General features: G+C 41.1%; 1 protein-coding gene across 2 annotated transcripts in view; it reads left to right on the forward strand.

Moving 5' to 3' along the window:
- The window catches only part of raly (RALY heterogeneous nuclear ribonucleoprotein), a 37,861-nt gene that overhangs the window by 10,718 nt on the left and 4,421 nt on the right, over nucleotides 1–22,722 (forward strand). For both annotated transcript variants that reach the window (XM_058055022.2, XM_058055023.2), the window contains exons 2-6: nucleotides 367–670; nucleotides 750–822; nucleotides 5,384–5,431; nucleotides 9,496–9,653; nucleotides 12,697–12,813. In XM_058055022.2, the coding sequence (XP_057911005.2) occupies nucleotides 367–670; nucleotides 750–822; nucleotides 5,384–5,431; nucleotides 9,496–9,653; nucleotides 12,697–12,813 (700 nt within the window). The remainder of the gene's footprint in view (nucleotides 1–366; nucleotides 671–749; nucleotides 823–5,383; nucleotides 5,432–9,495; nucleotides 9,654–12,696; nucleotides 12,814–22,722) is intronic.

Raw genomic sequence — 22,722 nt, forward strand, 5'->3', positions numbered from 1 at the left:
AATTCAATCGATCCGTGAGATGGATGAATGAGAATATTGGCAGGCGAGTTTGGAGTTTCTGCTGATTTTGCTGCCGCGCAATGGAGGTCTTCAATGACACCCTTCATGGAAGAAGATCATCATGAAGATGATGATCTTTTTTGTGTGTAACTTAGTTTTTATTGAATTTTCATGGGAAAACAATACAATTGCACATATTTGGTAGTGTAGACAAGACATGGTTCGGAAAATACAGCAATTGAACGTAAAAAGAAAAATATGTACATCTGAGCAGTTTATACTCCTTCCTCAAATGAAGTGGCTTGACAAATTCAAAGCAACGTTCCAGTGTGCTAGCTGCTATTGAATCAATTTCCTTTCTAATAGCACCGGGAATTGGACTCTCTGCGGGTGTGTCTGACGGAGCGGTGCAGGATGTCGCTGAAGGTTCAGACCAGCAACGTGACCAACAAGACCGACCCCAAGTCCATCAACTCTCGCGTGTTCATCGGCAACCTCAACACGGCGGTGGTGAGCAAGTCGGACGTGGAGAGCATCTTCGCCAAGTACGGCTGCGTGCTGGGATGCTCTGTGCACAAGGGCTACGCCTTCGTCCAATACGCGCACGAGAGACACGCCAGGGGCGCCGTCTCTGGGGAGAATGGTAGAGTTCTGGGCGGGCAGATGCTCGGTGAGTCAGCGCAACCTCAACAAGTCAGGAAGCGTCCATTCTGTGGTGAATGAATGGACGTGTGCTGTCTTCCTGTCAGATATCAACATGGCAGGAGAGCCCAAACCCAGCAGAGACAAAACCGCCAAGCGAGCGGCCTCTTCGCTCTACAGGTACGCCGTCTTTGAATGTCGATTTTTGCGCTTTGCATGGCCACGCCCACATGGTGTTCACCTGTAACAGGATGTAGTGACCCTAATTGACCACTATTGATGATGTCAGCGGGGGCCCATAATGACCAATAACCCTCTCATCACTGCAAGTTTTTTTTACTCCTGCTATTATTTCATTATATTATTATCTCTTGATTTATTCAACTTTATTGATTATTGATTATTGACTTTATTGATTCACATATTTGTATTCATTCTTATTTTAATTACTAATTATTTTTCTTTTTAAACACTTTCCTTTTCCTTCTTTTTGTTTCAGCATTGTGCAAGTTATATTGGGTCACATTTTTTACTCCTGTGTTTATTAATGCTATGTTTAATCTCTTGATTTATGTTATATTTTCTATTTATTTAAGCAGTTTTCTCAAAACTTATGATTTACTTTCCATTTATTTATTAATTTAGATTTTTGTAACAATTTTTTCCTTCTTTTTCTCTGCTGGCTGTGCAAGTTATATTCTGTCAGTTTTTTCAATTAATTTTTTTTCAATTTCATTTCATTTTTATTTGTATTTGTATGGATTTTTTATTTTTTATTAATGTATCCATTATTTTATCTCTTGATTTTTTTATTTTGTTTTTATTTATTTTATTTTGTCTTTATTTACATATTTAATTTGTATTATTTTGATTACTGCTATTATTTACATATTTGTGTTAGTTTTTGTATCATTTTAAACACTTTTTCTGTCATCACTTGGGCAATTTATAGTCCACTTTTTATTTCTATATTTATAAAAATATCTCTGGTTTTATTTAACTTCATCTATTTTCCATTTATTTACACATTTTACTCTTTTTTTCCCCTATCATCGCTGTGCAAGTTATCTTCTCAGTTTTTTGCACTAATTATCTTCCCTGGAGGTATCTACATATATTTATCGATTGCTGCACATTCTCCAGTCATTCTCCACTCGATTAAAAAACTGAGACACAGGAAGTGAGCAAGCCTGAACATGAGAAGATGGCAGTGGACATTGTGAGGCCAAAGTATACTTTTCCTCATCTAAACACAAAAGCTAATGTTTTGGAAAGTCTTCACCCTGGGCGCCGTTTTCCCAAAAAGCCCTTGACACAAATCTACAATTCTTTGCGGACGAAAGCCAAAACACATAGAAAATGTGTTTTTATGAACATAAATGTGTTTTTGTGGACAGAAAGAAACCACTTAAAGGCTTTATAGGCTAAGGAAGCAATCTGGTAGCGTTCTTTTACGTTCTTTGAAGCCTTTCATTATCACTACAGTAGATCAGTACAATACGGTACATTCACAACCGTGAGAGGCATTTCAGAGCTCAGGGGTGTCCAAATGTTTTTCCAGCGAGGGCCACAAAGTGAAAAATGAAAGGATGCCATTTTGAAAATGTGATATTTTGTTAAAGCAACACATGTACTGTAGATATGCTAAGAAGTTATAGTATATATTTCCAGAAAGTGAAAAAGCCTATTAGTAGTATCATCTCTACTCTGGGGGTATACAGTGCAGCGAGTTTAGTTTCCAGCCATGGGCCACAAAAGTTCAAATTCAATTTACCTGGGGGCCACTGGAGCTAGGGTCTAGGCGTCAGGTTTTCCAAAAAAAAAACAAAAAATGCATTTATTAAAAACAGAAAAATATACTAACTTTTTCAATGCTTTGGTTCCGATTTTCTACAAGAAAAGCTCTGATAAAACATTCCACTGTTCTCAAATATCTTATTTTTTCTGCACAAAATAAGATGAAAAATAAATAAACAAATCAAGAATAAAGAAAATCAATCAATCAGTAATAAATAAATATAATAATAATAATAAAAGGGCAAATAATAAAAACTTAAGAAACCACATATAGTTGGTGGGTAGACAAATTATTTTTTTCAGATTAAAATGAACAAAGCATTATTAGAGCCCTGTAGACATGACAAAACACGACTATAGTCACATTTATACTCTTTTTATTTACAACATATTGCGCAACTGCAGGGTCTTGAGACACATGCTAACTCGCAAACTAGAGAGCTAGCGACCTAAACGGTAGCCTTCAAGTGATTTCCTTTAAACTTAAATAGCCAAAAACTTACCACTTCCACACGGATAGGGAGGATAACTATTAACAGTTATTTAACCTTTAACATGAACATTAATCAAACGTAATAATTTTTTCTGGGTACATGATACCATACAGCATCCATATCAAACTTGCGCGGGCCGCACTAACATTAAACTTTCATATCAAGGCGGGGGCCTCAAACTAGTGTCCTCTGGGCCACATTTGGCCCGCGGGCCGCGTGTTTGAGACCCCTGGTTTAGAGTATGAAAAATAAGCATTCTTTGGGGGAGTTTGTTGGTTTTATTTGCAGTTTTTTGCCCGTGTGAATGAATTAAAAATGATCTATTAAAAGCTACACTTACACCACATGATGTCTTGTCAAAGCATCTTCCTGCTGGAAATTGTGGAGTGAACTGACTTGTGAGATAGCGTTCTCTGGAGTATTCATAGTACTTACTTTCTATTGAACTTACCATTTAAAAAAATGAAGGATTTACAATTTAAAGCAGACAAAACAAATAATATAAATAAATAAATAAATAAATAAATAAATAAATAAATAAATAAATAAATAAATAAATAAATAAATAAATAAATAAATAAATAAATAAATAAATAAATAAATAAATAAATAAATAAATAAATAAATAAATATATAAATATACAGTGCATCCGGAAAGTATTCACAGCGCTTTACTTTTTCTACATTTTGTCATGTTACAGCCTCATTCCAAACTGAATTAAATTAATCTCTTACCTCAAAATTCTACACAAAATACTCCATTATGACAATGTGAAAAAAGTTTTTTTGACATGTGTTGAATTTATTAAAAATAGAAAACCAAAAAATCACATTTACATAAGTATTCACAGCCTTTGCTTAATACTTTGTTGATCCACCTTTGGCAGCAATTACAGCCTCAAGTCTTTTTGAATATGATCCCACAAGTTTAGCACACCTATCTTTAGGCAGTTTTGCCCATTCTTCTTTGCAATAAGTCTCAAGCTCCATCAGGTTGGATGGGAGACGTCTGTGCACAGCCATTTTCAGATCTCTCCAGAGATGTTCGATCGGATTCAAGTCTGGACTCTGGCTGGGCCACTCCAGGACATTCACGGAGTGGTTCTGAAGCCAATCTTTTGAGATCTTGGCTGTGTGCTAATGTCTACTGTCTATATGGTCAAGGTACATGACCAGTCTACTGAGGTCAAGAGCGCTCTGGAGCAGGTTTTCATCCAGGATATCTCTATATATTGCTGCATTAATTTTTCCTTCTATCCTGACTAGTCTGCCAGTTCCTGCTGCTGAAAAACATCCCCACAGCATGATGCTGCCACCACCATGCTTCACTGTAGGGATGGTATTGGCCTGGTGATGAGCAGTGCCTGGTTTCCTCCAAACATGGCGCCTGGCATTCACACCAAAGAGTTCAATCTTTGTCTCATCAGACCAGAGAATTTTGTTTCTCATGGTCTGAGAGTCATTCAGGTGCTTTTTGGCAAATTCCAGACGGGCTGCCATGTTCCTTTTACTAAGGAGTGGCTTTCGTCTGGCCACTCTACCATACAGGCCTGATTGGTGGATTGCTGCAGAGATGGTTGTCCTTCTGGAAGGCTCTCCTCTCTCCACAGAGGAACGCTGGAGCTCTGACAGAGTGACCATTGGGGCCTTGGTCACCTCCCTGACTAAGGCCCTTCTTCCCCGATCGCTCAGTTTAGAAGGCCGGCCAGCTCTAGGAAGAGTCCTGGTGGTTCCAAACGTCTTCCATTTACGAATAATGGAGGCCACTGTGCTCATTGGGACCTTCAAAGCAGCAGAAATGTTTCTGTATCCTTCCCCAGATTTGTGCCTCAAGACAATCCTGTCTCGCAGGTCTACAGACAGTTCTTTTGACTTCATGCTTGGTGTTTGTGCTCTGACATGCACAGTCAACTGTGGGACCTTATATAGACAGTTATTATATTTCCAAATCATGTCCAATCAACTGAATTTACTGCAGGTGGACTCCAATTAAGCTGTAGAAAGATCTCAAGGATGATCAGTGGAAAAAAGATGCACCTGAGCTCAATTTTGAGCTTCATGGCAAAGGCTGTGAATACTTATGTAAATGTGATTTTTTTGTTTTCTATTTTTAATAAATTCATAAAAAGTCAAAAAAAACCTTTTTTCACATTGTCATAATGGAGTATTTTGTGTAGAATTTTGAGGTAAGAGATTAATTTAATTCAGTTTGGAATGAGGCTGTAACATGACAAAATGTAGAAAAAGTGAAGCGCTGTGAATACTTTCCGGATGCACTGTACTGTATATCTTGTCATAAAGTGTCTTTATTCAAGCTTGAAGGATGCAGATGCCAGCAAGTTGCAGCAGGTTGTACTGATGAATGATGATTATCAGGACCGACTGGGTTACAAAGTTGTCACTTCCTTGTTGACGTGTGACGTGTGACGTGTCGTCTTGTTGTCTTTCAGTTCCTACGACTTGGACTACGAGTACTTAAGAGACGACTTGTACAACAGGTGCGATATGCTCTTAAAATTTCATGCCGCATTTTCCCAGTCTGACATATGTAAAGGTATTCAAAAACACTTGGACCCTTACTGAAACCGAGCAGGGGCGATACTGCCCTGCTTCAATCAGTATCGCAGACTGCCATTTGTTTTCCTCCAGTGCACATGGACTGTTATACATTTGTCAGTCTACATTAGAGGTGTCCAAACTGTGGCCAGAAAAACACAACAGAAAAAATTTGTAATCTAATGAGAAAAAGTTTAAATCTTAGGAGAAAAACATTTACGTGGGAAAACAAACAAAACAGCGGTCGAGTGGTTAGCACGCAGACCTCACAGCTAGGAGATCAGGGTTCAATTCCACCCTCGGCCATCTCTGTGTGGAGTTTGCATGTTCTCCCCGTGCATGCGTGGGTTTTCTCCAGGTACTCCGGTTTCCTCCCACATTCCAAAAACATGCTAGGTTAATTGGCCACTCCAAATTGTCCATAGGTATGAATGTGAGTGTGAATGGTTGTTTGTCTATATGTGCCCTGTGATTGGCTGGCCACCAGTCCAGGGTGTACCCCGCCTCTCGCCCCAAGACAGCTGGGATAGGCTCCAGCATCCCCTGGAAAATGAATGAATGAATGAACAAATCAAGTTTTAAGTTATAAACGTATCCAAAAACACGTGGACCCCCTACTGAAACCAAGCAGGGGCGGTACTGCAAGAAAAGGTTTCAATTTTAGGAGAATTTATGTGGTAAAACAAACAAAACAGAATGAAGTTGTAATTGTCATTTTTGGGAAATTAGATTGGGGATATTCATTCATTCATTTTCTACCGCTTTTTCCTCACAAGGGTCACGGGGGTGCTGGAGCCTATCCCAGCTGTCTTCAGGTGAGAGGCGGGGTACACCCTGGACTGGTGGCCAGCCAATCACAGGGCACATATAGACAAACAACCATTCACACTCACATTCATACCTATGGACAATTTGGAGTGGCCAATTAACCTAGCATGTTTTTGGAATGTGGGAGGAAACCGGAGTCGTTCAACAGTAACAACGAACCAACAATAAATAGAATACATAACGTGCCAACGTTACAAAGAGTCATTCAGCAGAACCTTGCGTGGCGGAAGCAAAGAATGCCTCATCCTAATTCTCCTACATTTAGGCACATGGTATCTGCGACCCCATGGAAGCTAACTGACCTCATCACGTAGGGGATGAGTTCATCAAGGACTGACTGAGCCTTCTTCAGAGTCCGCCACAGTCAGGTCATTTAGTGCCAGCCATTCTTTTGCACACTTGAGTGATGCTGTGCTGTTTGTTACATTCTGGCTGGAGTTGTTGAATGTTTAACCCCGATTATACAGAGACACAGGCCACATAGTGCAAATAAAAGTCCTTTAATCGAGTGGAGGTACTCACATGAGGGCATAAAAAAGATAATGCTCTGTAAAAACACAACACGTAGTCCTGGAAGGTAGCAACAAACGGGAGGAAAGCTCAGATCATGGAGACGCCTGACTTTCAAACCCAACTAATTGCAATTATAAACAACGGCACACAATTGAGGGTGCATCATACCTCCAGCAGGAAGTGCAGCATTCCAAAACAGGAAGTAATAATTACTGTCCTGCAGAGCATGACAATACCCCCCCCCCCCAAGGAAAGGATGCAAGATGTTGCATACGTAGTTTAGAAAAGTCCAGAGTGGTGGAGGGAGGAACGGCACGTCACCCACTACGGAGGGACAAACTCACATGACCGTTGGGTCGCACCGACAGAGGGCGCAGCCGGCAAGGAATGATCGGGAATCACCACAGGTGGTGAAAATGACCAACGAGAATGTGTCAGTCCTAAACTCCTCCACCTGGGGCAGGACCTCATTCCCAACCCGGAGGGAGCACTCCACCCTTTTCCGACTGAGAACCATGGCCTCTGATTTGGAGGTACTGAGTCTCATCCCCGAAGCTTCACACTCAGATGCAAACCGTCCCAGTAAACGCTGAAGGTCACAGCCCGAAGAAGCCATAAGAACCACATCATCTGCAAGTAGCAGAGATGAGATTCTAAGGCCCCCCACCTTGGCTGTGCCTAGAAATTCTGTCCATGAAAATTGTGAACAGAATCGGGCAGAAAAGGGCAGCCTTGGCGGAGGCCAACGTTTACCGCTGGTCCAGTGTTCCATGACCAGTACGGAAACCACATTGGACCTCTTGTAACAAAGGTTGGACCAACGGTCGTACCCTACTCTCCAGCACCCTGGACTAAACTTTCCCAGGGAGGCTGAGGAGTATAAGTACTATTATGAGAAATCAAATAAATATAGAAAATTACGTTGGAGAAAAAGTTTTAATGTTTGGGAATAAAGTCAAAATATTACAAAAACAAAACTACCAATGATTTTTTACTTATCGTATAAGTGCGTCGCTTTAGAAAATATCAAAGTGGCATTTTTCACCATGTGGCCTTCTGTGGATAAAGGTCTGGACACCCCTGACCGACACCTCCACATGTGCCTGGTGGACACAATAAAAACCTTCAGTAGCGTCTCTATTTGGATCCCAGTTTTGGGCCTGCGAGCAGAGAATGGAGGCTCCTTCCAGCTGTGATCAATCAAGCTTCCAGATGTTTCCACATGTGGCGGCCGATCTTGCTTCACTCTCACAATAGCGGACGTCCTCGTCAGAAGATTCGCAGACAGCGCAAAGTGTTGCGTTTCACAGAGAAGAAGAAAGACAACAGTTGCTGTCAACGGGACCTCATGTTGGGAGGACGAGCGGCTTGATGCGGAGAGGAAGCGTAACCACAGGAAGCGCCTCTCCCTTGGGGAAGAGGAGCGTTTTAATCCGCTTAAGGAGGTCAACTCTCGCTGGCCTTGACCTCCCTCATGAGATGACTACCATTCCTTTGCCCCCAACGTGCACCATCCATCTTTGACCCATCGATGAGAGGCACCTGCCATGGCGGGTGTGTTTCAGCAGGGGGCGCCCACTTCATATACAACACGCACTAAGAACTTCAATAATCTTTTTTTCAAGGCAGTTAAAATCCATAAAAGCTTTTTTTTTCTTGGTTCCCATTCCTAATTTGACACACTAGGAAACATGTGGAACACACAAATATGTGCATTAACAGATGCCAACACACCAAATGCAGATTTACTACCTGGAAAAAGTAATTGGACAATAAAATGAAGTAGTAAAATACATTTTTCCGTTTTATTTCCTCGTCACGTTCTTTCCTTCAAGGTTCAGTTGCTTTGCTTCATTGCTAATTGCCAATTAAAAAATTTATTTTTCTCTGAAGAATCCAGACACCATAAATATCGTTTAAAAAATACATTTTATAGAGAATAATTATAGTTTTGAATATATAATATATACCAAGCAATATTTGAAATACACAATATATCAATAAATAAATATACAAAAATAAATAAAAAATATTAACATCCATTTTATCATCATTGGAGAGTCTTGGCCAATTCCCAGAAGAGCTTGCTACCTACTTTCTGACAGGAATACAGCAGGAATATCCCGATACACATTTTTTGGCAGCCCATCCGAGACTATTATTTTTTGTAGATCCATTCCAATATCCAATATCCGTTCCAAATATAACATGAATTTGTGGAATTGAATATCCATCCATTCCTTTTCTATGCCGCTTATCCTCACGAGGGTCGGGGGTATGCTAACCACTCGTCCACCCGTCCGCCATCATCCCACAGCACGGACTAGGCGAGCAGTTGAGTCTCCAAGAAAGCACCTAGGGATGAGTGGAGGGGGCGCTATCTCCACACTTATCAAAGTGCTGGCGCTCACACCTTTCTTTGGCCCCATGGCGAGTTATTAGGCAGTCGCATTCAATAACAAAGTGTAGCATGTTTTGTTTGGGCATTGTGTTATTACCTGGAATGATCCAGTACTGTGGCGTTCTGATAAACACAATTGTGAATGTTAGGTGTTAATTGTTCATTTTTATTTGTGTATTGTGTAACAATTAGCGTACCCACTTTGGGAACCGAGCCTCGAAACCAAAAACAACATGCCTCAAGTTCCTCCTTTCTTCCCACAAGGTTGATGGAGTGTCGTGGTCAGGTATCTCCGGACATCGGGGTGGTACCGGTCAAACGCCCACGGGCCGCGCCCCCTCTGGTGCACCAGCTCGCAACTCTCCCAGTAAGGCTGATGCCGAGTAACGCAGACGTTGTTCCTGACAGTAAACACACACAACGTGAGTTCCAATACGGTTGTTTTTTTTCATGCTCACTGTTTATCTGTTTTATTCATTAAATGTAGTTAACAAAATATGATAAATAATATATAAAATATGTATAATTTAACAAGAAAAATGTATCAGTCACAGTGTAAAAGGGGAGAAACCAGCTTTCATTTGACAAAAATAAAGTCTAAATATTAATTATTGTTAAGATTAAGATTTTGAGGTAAAATAACGTTATTTTAGTATATACGTATTTGGAATATTAAACAAAAAACATGATTTCAAGTCATGATTTCAAGTCATAGTAGCATATGAAATAAACAAAATAAAATGATGGTGGAATTTCTGGAAAATTATAGGAATAGTGTCTAAATATCATGGGAATAAAGTCTTATTACGAGAAGAAAGTTGGAATAGTTGGAAATAAAAAAAACAACAAAAAACAACAAGAGCAAAACAACAACAATAACTGTAATATTATGAGAATAATTGTAAGAGGGTTTTTTTTTAAATGAGAGAATAGTTGCAATTTTCCAAGAATAAACTCAAAATATGGTAAGGAAAAATAGCATTTTAGTAGCATAGAGTTGAAGTATAAAAGTATGTTATTCATGAAAACCTTAAATATCAACAAAAGCAGAAATGCAAAAAAACAGCTGTGATTTTACGGGAAAAACGTAATATTAAGAGCAAAAAGAAAAAGTCACAATACTATGAGGTCACTATGTCACTTTAGTAGCATAATGTTGAAAACATCATATTTTTGAAAAGCGTTATTGTGAGAAACAAACTAAGCAAAAAAAGTTGTAATATTTGGAAAATTAGGTTTGGAAAAGTATGATATTATGTAAATAAAGTCAGAATATTATGGTGATAAAGTCATGAATATTTGACTGTCTCATCATGTGACCAATAAATACACAAAAACATTAAGATGCAAACATTAAAAAAAACAATACATGTTTTTTCTTTAAAGTCTTTTTCTTTTTACCATTTTTCTGTATTTTTGTTTATTTATTGCCTATACAGTGTTCCCTCACTACATGGCGGTTCATCTTGTTTTTTTATGAACTTGCATTATGTTCTGCGTCCATCTGGTGTATTAGAGCGCTCTAGTCTAATACAGTAGAGGGTGTTGTATACTCATGTGAGACTTGAAGACGTGTCCAGCTGGAATAAAGATGTCGTCATTCCACCTCGTCTCAGTACGTTTAGCTGGCTAACTATAGAGCCACAGAGTCCTGGCGGCTATCTGCGCCATTACGGAATACTGTCAATTAATCATCTATTCATAGAGGATGAGGAGTAAAAAACAGTACTAGAGAAATATGTTTTAACAAGGATACAAAAACGCTACAGCCGATCGCCACCAGGACAAGGCACGGTCAGGAGAGTCAAATACTGTATGCGTGGTCATTTCTTGTTTTCAACCTCGTAGGTTGATCATTAAAATTTTAATCAAATTTGAACTTTGAAGGTGTTTAAACAAGAGAGAAATGTGAGAAAATGGGAATGCCTGTTAATAAGGTACACTAAATGATCGTTTATACTGGTATAAGTCATTTTCTTATTACTGGAAGAATCTATACTGGTATATCTTTGTATGTCTTCTATTTTTCAGCTTTTTCCTGATTACGGAAATTAAAGAATAAAAATGTTTGAACGTAGCCTTTAGTGCAGAGGCCCCAAACACGCAGCCCGCAGGCCAAATGTGGCCCGCAGGACACTAGTTTGAGGCCCCCGCCTTGATATGAAAGTTTAATGTTAGTGCGGCCCCCGCAAGTTTGATATGGATGCTGTATGGTATCATGTACCCAGAAAAAATTATTACGTTTGATTAATGTTCATGTTAAAGGTTAAATAACTGTTAATAGTTATCCTCCCTATCCGTGTGGAAGTGGTACGTTTTTGGCTATTTAAGTTTAAAGGAAATAACTTGAAGGCTACCGTTTAGGTCGCTAGCTCTCTAGTTTGCGAGTTAGCATGTGTCTCAAGACCCTGCAGTTGCGCAATATGTTGTAAATAAAAAGAGTATAAATGTGACTATAGTCGTGTTTTGTCATGTCTACAGGGCTCTAATAATGCTTTGTTCATTTTAATCTGAAAAAAATAATTTCTCTACCCACCAACTATATGTGGTTTCTTAAGTTTTTATTATTTGCCGTTTTATTATTATTATTATATTTATTTATTACTGATTGATTGATTTTCTTTATTCTTGATTTGTTTATTTATTTTACATCTTATTTTGTGCAGAAAAATAAAAAGTAAGATATTTGAGAACAGTGGAATGTTTTATCAGAGCTTTTCTTGTAGAAAATCGGAACCAAAGCACTGAAAAAGTTTGTAGATTTTTCTGTTTTAAATAAATGCGTTTTTTTTGGGTGGGGGACCTGATGCGGCCCAGCCTTGCCCAGACCCTAGCCCCAGTGGCCCCCAGGTAAATTGAGTTTGAGGCCCCTTCTTTAGTTGGAAAAAGTTGTTTTCTTTTCTGCTTGCTAAATAAAAAGTTGACTTTCCCATCACGTGTCCAATAAATCCACTTAAAGATTGAAGTGTGGCAAACGTTCTACAAGCACAATGAAACCCAAACTACTGTACTTTATATTTTTCCCAAGGCCCCCCCAAGCTTCCAAAATGTCTTGTATTGGTCCCACGTATTCCTGAAACGAAAACAAACGTAACGACAGGAGACAATCGGTGCGGTCTGGTTGTGTCCAAAGCCAAACAGACTAAAGTGTCCTGTCAGGGACGTCTGAGAGCAACTTGCTCTGTCAAACATCTCAAGTCGATTCCCTCCCAGAAGCCTTTGTGCTTCTCCTCACATCTGACTTTCATTGGCATGTGAGAAAGAAGCATCCAAGAGAAAAGTAATCATGTTTGAAATGCCACTCACATGTGCACGCGCTCCCTGTGCTCCCTCCTTGTCAGTGCCAATCACTTCCTGCTTGTGTGTGCCAGTTTGCGAATGTGCGTGTGCGGTCCAAGCCTTCTCTGCTTTCATTTGTGGACCACACTCATGGTCTCACTTATGTCCTTCTTGTCCTCCATGCAGTCAGAGGAGCCCAACTGCGGGCCATCAAGTCCCAACTGACTCAGATTAAAGACCACATTGAAGCTCTGCTGGGACGACTGGACCGCTTCACTGAAGACACACACTTCAGCCGCACAGGTGACACACACACACAACAGAGATGCTGTGCCTACACTTGAGTGTGTTCGCAGTGAATCCAGTCCAGTAATCCCTCCTTTATTGCGCTTAACCGGTTCCAGGCCCCACCGTGATGAGTGAATTTGATTGATTTCTTCATTTATAAATATCATTTTTGCATAAGAAAAACTGTTCACGGGAGGCACAGTGGGCGAGTGGTTAGCGTGCAGACCTCACCAGGGTTCAATTCCACCCTCGGCCATCTCTGTGTGGAGTTTGCATGTTCTCCCCGTGCATGCGTGGGTTTTCTCCGGGTACTCCGGTTTCCTCCCACATTCCAAAAACATGCTAGGTTAATTGGCCACTCCAAATTGTCCATAGGTATGAATGTGAGTGTGAATGGTTGTTTGTCTATATGTGCCCTGTGATTGGCTGGCCACCAGTCCAGGGTGTACCCCGCCTCTCAAAGACAGCTGGGATAGGCTCCAGCCCCCCCGCGAGGAAAAGCGGTAGAAAATGAATGAATGAATAAAAAAGCCACCACCTTCTAAATACGCCTTTTAAACATTAGAGCCCTCTAGACATGAAATAACACCCCTATGGTTAGTCACCTTTACACTCCTATTACCCAATATAGTAGACATAATAACAGAAAAGAAGATAATACAGTCTCACACATACATTGGAACTGAAAGTTCCTGTAGTGGTGCAGGGGTGTGGACCGGCAGCAGCAAAAACTGGAAAAACTTGCAGTAACTTTAAAGTCAAAATATCATGAGAAAAAAAATTGTCATCCAATAAGAAAAAGTTGAGATGACTAAGGTCATCCAATTATGAGGAAGAGGAGTTAAACGGTAGCCCCCTGAACATAACCTGATCCCGACCAGACTATAACGTTTGCAGAATCGTCCCTAAGTTGTGTGAATGGTTGATTGTCTATATGTGCCCTGCGGTTGCCTGGCCACCATTCCAGGGTGTACCCCATAGTCAGCCGGGATAGGCTCCAGCATACCACCGTAATTTGAACGAACGGCACATTCATCAACTTTGATGTGTATCTTTTATAGCATAGTACTAACAATTGCAATTACAATACTTATTATTAATATTTGTATTTGTATAAAGTATAACCGGGCTGCACGGTGGTCGTGTGGTTAGCGCGCAGCCCTCACATCTAGGAGATCTTATAAGATTAAATTGAAATTATTACGCGAATTAAGTAATAAATTATGGGTATGAAGTCGGAAAATGTACACAAAAAAAGTTGAATTGTCAGGGAAATAAAAAATTAAAAATATATAGAAAAATAAATATAAATAAAAAATTATAAAAATTATTATTAAAAATAAAATATATAGTAAATATACTAGAGAAGGAGAGTAAAGTCAAAACATTGAAGTTTTTAAACTTTTAGACAAGGCTTGATACGGCACATATACATTTGTTGATGTTCATAAAGTTTGTTGTATGGTTATTTCTCTTTCATATGTATTTATGATACATTTTCCATTTTTATAGATGTTGTTACAGTGCTGGTGGTAAGCTGTTATTTATTACAGTTGTTGTTTTACAGTTTGTAAAAATTGTGTTGTGTTCAGAGGTCGGCTATATAACACTGAAATAATGTTGAAATGTACGCACACAAATCGTTGATTGTGTTTCTCGGGCCATCGGTACATCTTTGGCTCTTGGTTTTAAGGGGTAGGGGAAGGCCAAAGGGTTAGAATTGGGATTCAGCCACGTGGCTTCTCAGGATGCTTGGAGCACGCATCTGGCACCAGGTAGAAATGGGAAGGAAAGCTCGAAATGTGTTTTTTAGACCTCACCAATACCTTTGGATCAGTGCCTCATGAGGTGTTGTGGGCAGCTTTCAACTTCTTCCAAGTCCCAGGGAGCATCGCAGAGCTGATGAAAGACTCTTTCCAGGATCTTCAGTTGTGTGTAACAACACAGACTGGTACAACTTCAGGCTGTGCAGTTTCTCCGCTGGTTTGCACCAATGGAGCATCTGGATGGGTGGTTGGGTGGGAATGACTAAAGAGCCACTAAGGCATACACCAGACGTGTCCTTAACGTGTCCTTAACAAGCTTAAATCAAACAGCAGATGGGCACCAATAGAGCTTAAATAGAGTCCCTCAGTATTTCAACCATCAAAGGCCAGATGATTAGGCAATACCAACGATACAAGAAAAGTCCATTACTGGCCTTCTCTATTACCTTACCCATTACCATTACTGGCCTTGTCTATTACCTTACCCATTACCATTACTGGCCTTGTCTATTACCTTACCCATTACCATTACTGGCCTTGTCTATTACCTTACCCATTACCATTACTGGCCTTGTCTATTACCTTACCCATTACCATTACTGGCCTTCTCCATTACCTTACCCATTACCATTACTGGCCTTGTCTATTACCTTACCCATTACCATTACTGGCCTTCTCCATTACCTTACCCATTACCATTACTGGCCTTGTCTATTACCTTACCCATTACCATTACTGGCCTTGTCTATTACCTTACCCATTACCATTACTGGCCTTCTCTATTACCTTACCCATTACCATTACTGGCCTTGTCTATTACCTTACCCATTACCATTACTGGCCTTGTCTATTACCTTACCCATTACCATTACTGGCCTTGTCTATTACCTTACCCATTACCATTACTGGCCTTGTCTATTACCTTACCCATTACCATTACTGGCCTTCTCCATTACCTTACCCATTACCATTACTGGCCTTGTCTATTACCTTACCCATTACCATTACTGGCCTTCTCCATTACCTTACCCATTACCATTACTGGCCTTCTCTATTACCTTACCCATTACCATTACTGGCCTTGTCTATTACCTTACCCATTACCATTACTGGCCTTGTCTATTACCTTACCCATTACCATTACTGGCCTTGTCTATTACCTTACCCATTACCATTACTGGCCTTGTCTATTACCTTACCCATTACCATTACTGGCCTTCTCTATTACCTTACCCATTACCATTACTGGCCTTCTCTATTACCTTACCCATTACCATTACTGGCCTTCTCTATTACCTTACCCATTACCATTACTGGCCTTCTCCATTACTTTACCCATTACCATTACTGGCCTTGTCTATTACCTTACCCATTACCATTACTGGCCTTCTCCATTACCTTACCCATTACCATTACTGGCCTTGTCTATTACCTTACCCATTACCATTACTGGCCTTCTCCATTACCTTACCCATTACCATTACTGGCCTTCTCTATTACCTTACCCATTACCATTACTGGCCTTGTCTATTACCTTACCCATTACCATTACTGGCCTTGTCTATTACCTTACCCATTACCATTACTGGCCTTGTCTATTACCTTACCCATTACCATTACTGGCCTTGTCTATTACCTTACCCATTACCATTACTGGCCTTGTCTATTACCTTACCCATTACCATTACTGGCCTTCTCTATTACCTTACCCATTACCATTACTGGCCTTCTCTATTACCTTACCCATTACCATTACTGGCCTTCTCCATTACCTTACCCATTACCATTACTGGCCTTGTCTATTACCTTACCCATTACCATTACTGGCCTTCTCTATTACCTTACCCATTACCATTACTGGCCTTCTCTATTACCTTACCCATTACCATTACTGGCCTTCTCTATTACCTTACCCATTACCATTACTGGCCTTCTCCATTACCTTACCCATTACCATTACTGGCCTTGTCTATTACCTTACCCATTACCATTACTGGCCTTCTCCATTACTTTACCCATTACCATTACTGGCCTTGTCTATTACCTTACCCATTACCATTACTGGCCTTCTCCATTACCTTACCCATTACCATTACTGGCCTTGTCTATTACCTTACCCATTACCATTACTGGCCTTCTCCATTACCTTACCCATTACCATTACTGGCCTTCTCCATTACCTTACCCATTACCATTACTGGCCTTCTCCATTACCTTACCCATTACCATTACTCATTCATTCATTCATTCATTTTCTACCGCTTTTTCCTCACGAGGGTCGCGGGGGCTGCTGGAGCCTATCCTAGCTGTCTTTGGGCGAGAGGCGGGGTACATCCTGGACTGGTGGCCAGCCAATCACAGGGCACATATAGACAAACAACCATTCACACTCACATTCATACCTATGGACAATTTGGAGTCGCTAATTAACCTAGCATGTTTTTGGAATGTGGGAGGAAACCGGAGTACCCTGAGAAAACCCACGCATGCACGGGGAGAACATGCAAACTCCACACAGAGATGGCCGAGGGTGGAAGTCTCCTAGCTGTGAGGTCTGCGTGCTAACCACTCGACCGCCGTGCCGCCCCATTACCATTACTGGCCTTCTCTATTACCTTACCCATTACCATTACTGACGCAAATGAACAACACTGCTGTCCCAGGGAAGCTGAAACTGTGGTGATTCCAGTTTGGACTACTACCTCGTCTCAGGTGGCCCAACACCATCTATGAGGTCACCATATTCCATGTTAACAGACAAGCAAGTGAGGAAGCGGCTAGTGGAAGAGGACAAAGGTACCAAAACAAGGCTCACAAAATCTCGGCTCCCATTCCTTAGAGGTGTTGCTCTTACTCTAGCAACAGGAAGGAAATGCAGACCAGATAGAGCTGTAGAACAGGCAAACATCGGGACATAGTGGGGCAAGTCCAACAAGGCAGAGGGGGTCTAGGCTTGGGAGTAACATCACCCACATGGCAGAAGACTACTCCAATTGAACGCCAGCATCTGGTGGTAGAACCAGGAGGAAGCAACCGGATTCAGTGTCTCAAGTCAAGCAAGGTTCATTCATTCATTTTCTACCGCTTTTTCCTCATGAGGGTTGCGGGGGTGCTGGAGCCTATCCCAGCTGTCTTCGGACGAAAGGCGTGGTACACCCTGGACTGGTGGCCAGCCAATCACAGGGCACATATAGACAAACAACCATTCACACTCACATTCATACCTATGGACAATTTGGAGTGGCCAATTAACCTAGCATGTTTTTGGAATGTGGGAGGAAACCGGAGTACCCGGAGAAAACCCACGCATGCACGGGGAGAACATGCAAACTCCACACAGAGATGGCCGAGGGTGGAATTGAACCCTGGTCTCCTAGCTGTGAGGTCTGCGCGCTAACCACTAGACCGCCGTTCAAGCAAGATTATTGGAAGAAATAGGAAGGTGTGGACAAGAAGGAAAATACCTTGAGCATGGAATCCAACAGGATCAGTTTTATCATCAGAGCCACATATGATGTCCTACCTTCTCCACCCAACCTCCATCTCCGGTTTGGAGATTATTCAGCTTGTGCCCAGTGTGCTGCACCAGCAACAGTCAAGCACATCTTGGTGGGTTGCAAGACCAGCCTCTACTAACTTAGATACACCTGGCAACACAATCAAGCGCTAAAATGCTTGGCGGCGGAAGTAGAGAAGTCGAGGGTGACCACCAAAGCCTTAACCTCCAAAACCCACACAGCATTCCAACAAACGTTCATTTGGGAAGGAGAGAAGCATCGAACCAAACCAACGTCTTTGTAATCAAGCTCACTGGATGCAGTCTGAGATTAGGGAATCCGGGTTGATCTCGGTCAAAAGCGGACCTTCCCTCCTGAAATTGCAGCAACAGTGCCCACACCCGGTAGTCTGGTGTAAGTCCTGCCGGTATAGGTCTTTATTGTTGAACTGGGAGGAGGTGATGGAAAAAGCAAACGAAAGGAAAAAAGAGTAGTATGCCAAACTGGCAGTTGACGCAGAGGATCGGGTCTCGAACATAAAGGTTGGTCCAGTGGAGTTAGGCTGCTGAGGCTTTATAGCCAGTTCATAAGGCTCTTAATGGAGATCGGCATCAACCAACCAATCACAGTTTGGGGTTGAAGTGCGACACACACCCAGGTCTGATCAGCCTGGGTTGGGCTTGCCTCGGTGGATGATGTGTCTTATGAGAAAACATCAAATCCAATGAGCTTGAGGCACCCAACTGATGATGTGTCACCTCTGAAGGAGGACGAATGAAGATGGATTTCAACTGAGCTGATTATCATATGGTCTTCAGGGCTCGACAATAAAAACAAAAATGACTTGCCATGGGGAATCCTTAAGGTGAGAACTACTTGCCCGAACTTGCCCCATGTAAAATGAAAAGACTGCCATAATGATATCATCTCATTTTTGTGGCTTCACATGAGAATCTCAAATAAAGATGAAATGATTATCATTTCTTGTGGTTGTTTTCCTACATAGATCATGACGTTGCATGGAAATCTGTCAAGAGACTGACAATCCAGAGTTGTGCACCACAATGAAACATTATTGAATAGACACATTTGTGTACTAGTAAAGTGTTTTTAATCCAGAAAAAAATGCTCAATGGTCAAACAATAATTTGTGAAGCAAAGGTGAGAAAAATCCACAGAGAAATGGAAGCGTTAGATTTTGTAGCTTGTGCAAAATCAGCACTTGGTATTGGATCTAATGGGTGGTGTTTCATTGTGACCACTTCAAATTGTCACAGCAATGTGATTCACTCACCTGTGCCATCATTTGATTTGCTGCCGCTAATAAAATACTTGTATAGGAGGCACTGGTTCATCACTTTTTGCTGTTTTCCTTCACAAGTTGTTGAAGAATTAGACCATGTTGGCATGGACGCCATGATGGATGTTTTCCTAGTCAAACCATCGCTGATTGGTTGATCGCGAACAAGAACGGGTGTGGGTAAAACGCGGACTGTGGACTACGGACCGCGGTCTAAATAAACGATTCGGATTGGTCCATTTCAAGATTTACAAGGATAGGTTTGCAAATTAACACCGGAATTACGCAGTCCGTGTTTTACCAACACCCAACAAGAACCGCTTTTAAAAAAACTCAAAACTCTTCAAAGTATGGCACTTGCCCGACGGGAATATCACTGATTGGATTTACTTACCCGAATTTAGTTTTAACTTGCCCCGGGCCATCGGTACATCGTTATTGTCGAGCCCTGGTCTTGGATCATCAAGTCAAAATTATGAGAAACAAAACAACCCCGTGTGGACCTCCCTGGAAAAGATCTGGACACCCCTGCGTAAAACGGTTGATGTTTGAGCACAAACATGCAGGTGATGGACCAAAATATATGGGGAAAGCTGCAGGGCTGGGACAAAGTTGCCAGGTTGATTGGTTGAATTTGCATGGATTGGCACCATCGCAGCACTGTGAAAACCTGGCAGGTCTGAACAGCTGTTAGCAAGAAAAATCATTAAAAAACACTTGGAGGTTGTTTGAAATGTTTATGAGCCAAGAACACGGACCATTGATTCCATGAAATGAAATACGATACAATCGGGCTGTTTATGACGCTGAAAGAATAATGAAGGAGGGATTTCATGACTTCATTCTCATGTGATGGATGCCACATGTTTGCCGTTCAACTTCTTCGTAACTACAGGCTGAAAAAGAAATACACAAATTGAATGTATTTGTGTGGTTGGTGTTTACATACACTAGTGGTGTGTCGGTCATGAACGAACGGGTCAAAAGAACTAGTTCTTTTTTGTGAACGGAATGAACAAGGTCACCGCCCGTAAAATACCTGTTCAGTCCGTTCAGTTGCAAATGCTTTTTTTTGATTGGCTGGAGAGTCCGAGAGACAGAGAGATTGAAGACCGAGACCCGGTCTTCAAGAGATTGACCCGGTCAATCTCTTGTGGGGTCATAACGCCGGATCGGGGAGCTGAGACGCTCAGATCTAATACTTCAGATTTCAAGGTACATCATCACGTGTTGTTGCGCTGTTGAGACGGAACGAACGTGAACACGAGTGAACGGACTGACTCGACACGGCTGACCGGACTAACGACCAAATGACCAACATGAACAAAATAAACGGATCTTTTTACTGAATGAACCAAAATGATCCGGTTCACTGAAATGAACGCTTTTGCCCACCATTAACATATATTTCAGATAATTGGGCTAGCTTAATTAGCAACATGAGAGCCTCTGCCCTCGCTCATAAACACGTGATAACGGACTGTCAATGAATGTTGTTCCAGCTCCGTACAGTAGATGGCATCATAATTCTGCTTCTTAACACACCTGATACGCACCTGCTCTGCCAGAGAAGGAAAAGATGTAGCAGGAAGGATCAGTGTTGTTGTCTTTGTTGCTATATTTAGTATCATTTAGTATTTAGTATGAGTATTTCGACCCCGCTAGAGTTTTTTTTTTTTTATAAAAAAAAAAAAGACAAGTTACATCCATCGTCTAAATGTACGCTTTGAGTGTTTGTGATGGAAAAGGTGTGAAGTTTTTGATTCCAGTCAGATGTTGCGTCTGGAATCCATTATCCTGCTTGTCATCGAGCTGTGATGATGATGATGATGCCAATGATAATGATGATGATTCCCAATGGAAAAGCCGCGCGGAGACGCCATGTCGTCCATGTTGAAAGCCTGAACGTCCATCACCACGACTCCCGCTTTGAAGGCGAACCAGAACAGCTGCCATCTTCCTTCTGTGCGCTCCCTGATCTTGCATGTGATGCCACACTTGCTAGAATCAAAGACTGGAATAGTGTCACGCCCTGTGTAGGCTCCTGCATGAGAGTTTTTTATGTTCCCTTTTTGGGCTTTAGTTTCTGTATTTAGTATTTACTTCCTGCTTTGCCTTGTTCTGTTTTCCTGTGTTGCATCATCACCCACACCTCTTCTTAATTTCTGTTGTGCCTATTTAGTTCAGGTGTGCGCTTCTCCCTTTCGTGGGATCATTATCGTTTTGTGTATAGGCTAGATGCATGCTAGACGTTTTGCTGCATTGCATGAACTATTAAAGCAGTGATTTTCAAGCACTGTGCCGCAGCACACTAGTGTACCTTGAGAAACCGTCAGGTGTGCCGTGAGGAATTATCCAATATCACCTTTTATAATTAACATTTATTAATCATCATTTGCAAATATTATGTCAATAGCCATTATGTCAATAGTATACATGGACCCAAATATTCCAATTGCATTTGGTTTATTTGCTCAAACGGAAAGAATTGAACAGGGATGGAATATTCCTTTAACCAATCCGATTGAGGTATCTTGTACCCGCTCAAACGGAAAGTTGTCAGGGTGCCTTCTTCTTCGTGGTGTTTTTCTTCTTCTGTTGTTTATTGGCGGTTGGCAAGCAGCTTTCGTATGCATTACCGCCATCTGTGAAACACAATCTAAACCCTTCTATACGCCATTCACAAGTGCAGTTTTATTAAAAAAGAAAATATATATCTATATAAAACATGTCCTGAGTTTAATTATAAAATATTAGCAAGATTGAATTTGATCTTTTCCTGTTTAAATTGATCCCGGGTGCGTTCTTTCAGCGCATGCTCAGATATGACGTAACACGCAGATCCAGACGTTCTTCAGTTTTAAAAATGGAGGCCAGCAATCGGCACTGGACTAAGCAAAGTTTGTTTTTGATTCAAACTAAATTTCAAGACTGGACAGACGAAAAACTGGCAATACGGAGTTATTCCAACAAGTGAAAGAAAAACTTGGGGAAGCCGGTATCACGTGATGTTGATGTTTACGTTTTACTGGGCATGCCCTATTGACTATTCTGGTTGATTTTCACGGTGCATGTAGACAAGAGATTGGAATATTCCTTTCCATGGATACCATTGTTTCCCGAAAGGTCATTTGGAAAAGGGAAAAAGTGGTGATGTAAAAACGTGGCTACTGTGGAGTGTCTGTGGTGTAAAGACTGGCAGAGCAATGTAATATTGGTCCGTGTGGCAACACCTACCTTGTTCCTTCGATAGACTTATTGATGCACGTGTGAGGTCGTGGTGACATTTTGGAACATTTTTGGTTAGTGGTGTGCCACAAGATTTTTACAATGTAAAAAACGTGCCGTGGCTATAAAAAAG

The sequence above is a fragment of the Doryrhamphus excisus genome, linkage group LG18, assembly GCF_037039965.1.
Source record: "Doryrhamphus excisus strain RoL-2023G ecotype Guam linkage group LG18, RoL_Dexc_Guam_v1.1, whole genome shotgun sequence".
NCBI lineage: Eukaryota > Metazoa > Chordata > Actinopteri > Syngnathiformes > Syngnathidae > Doryrhamphus > Doryrhamphus excisus.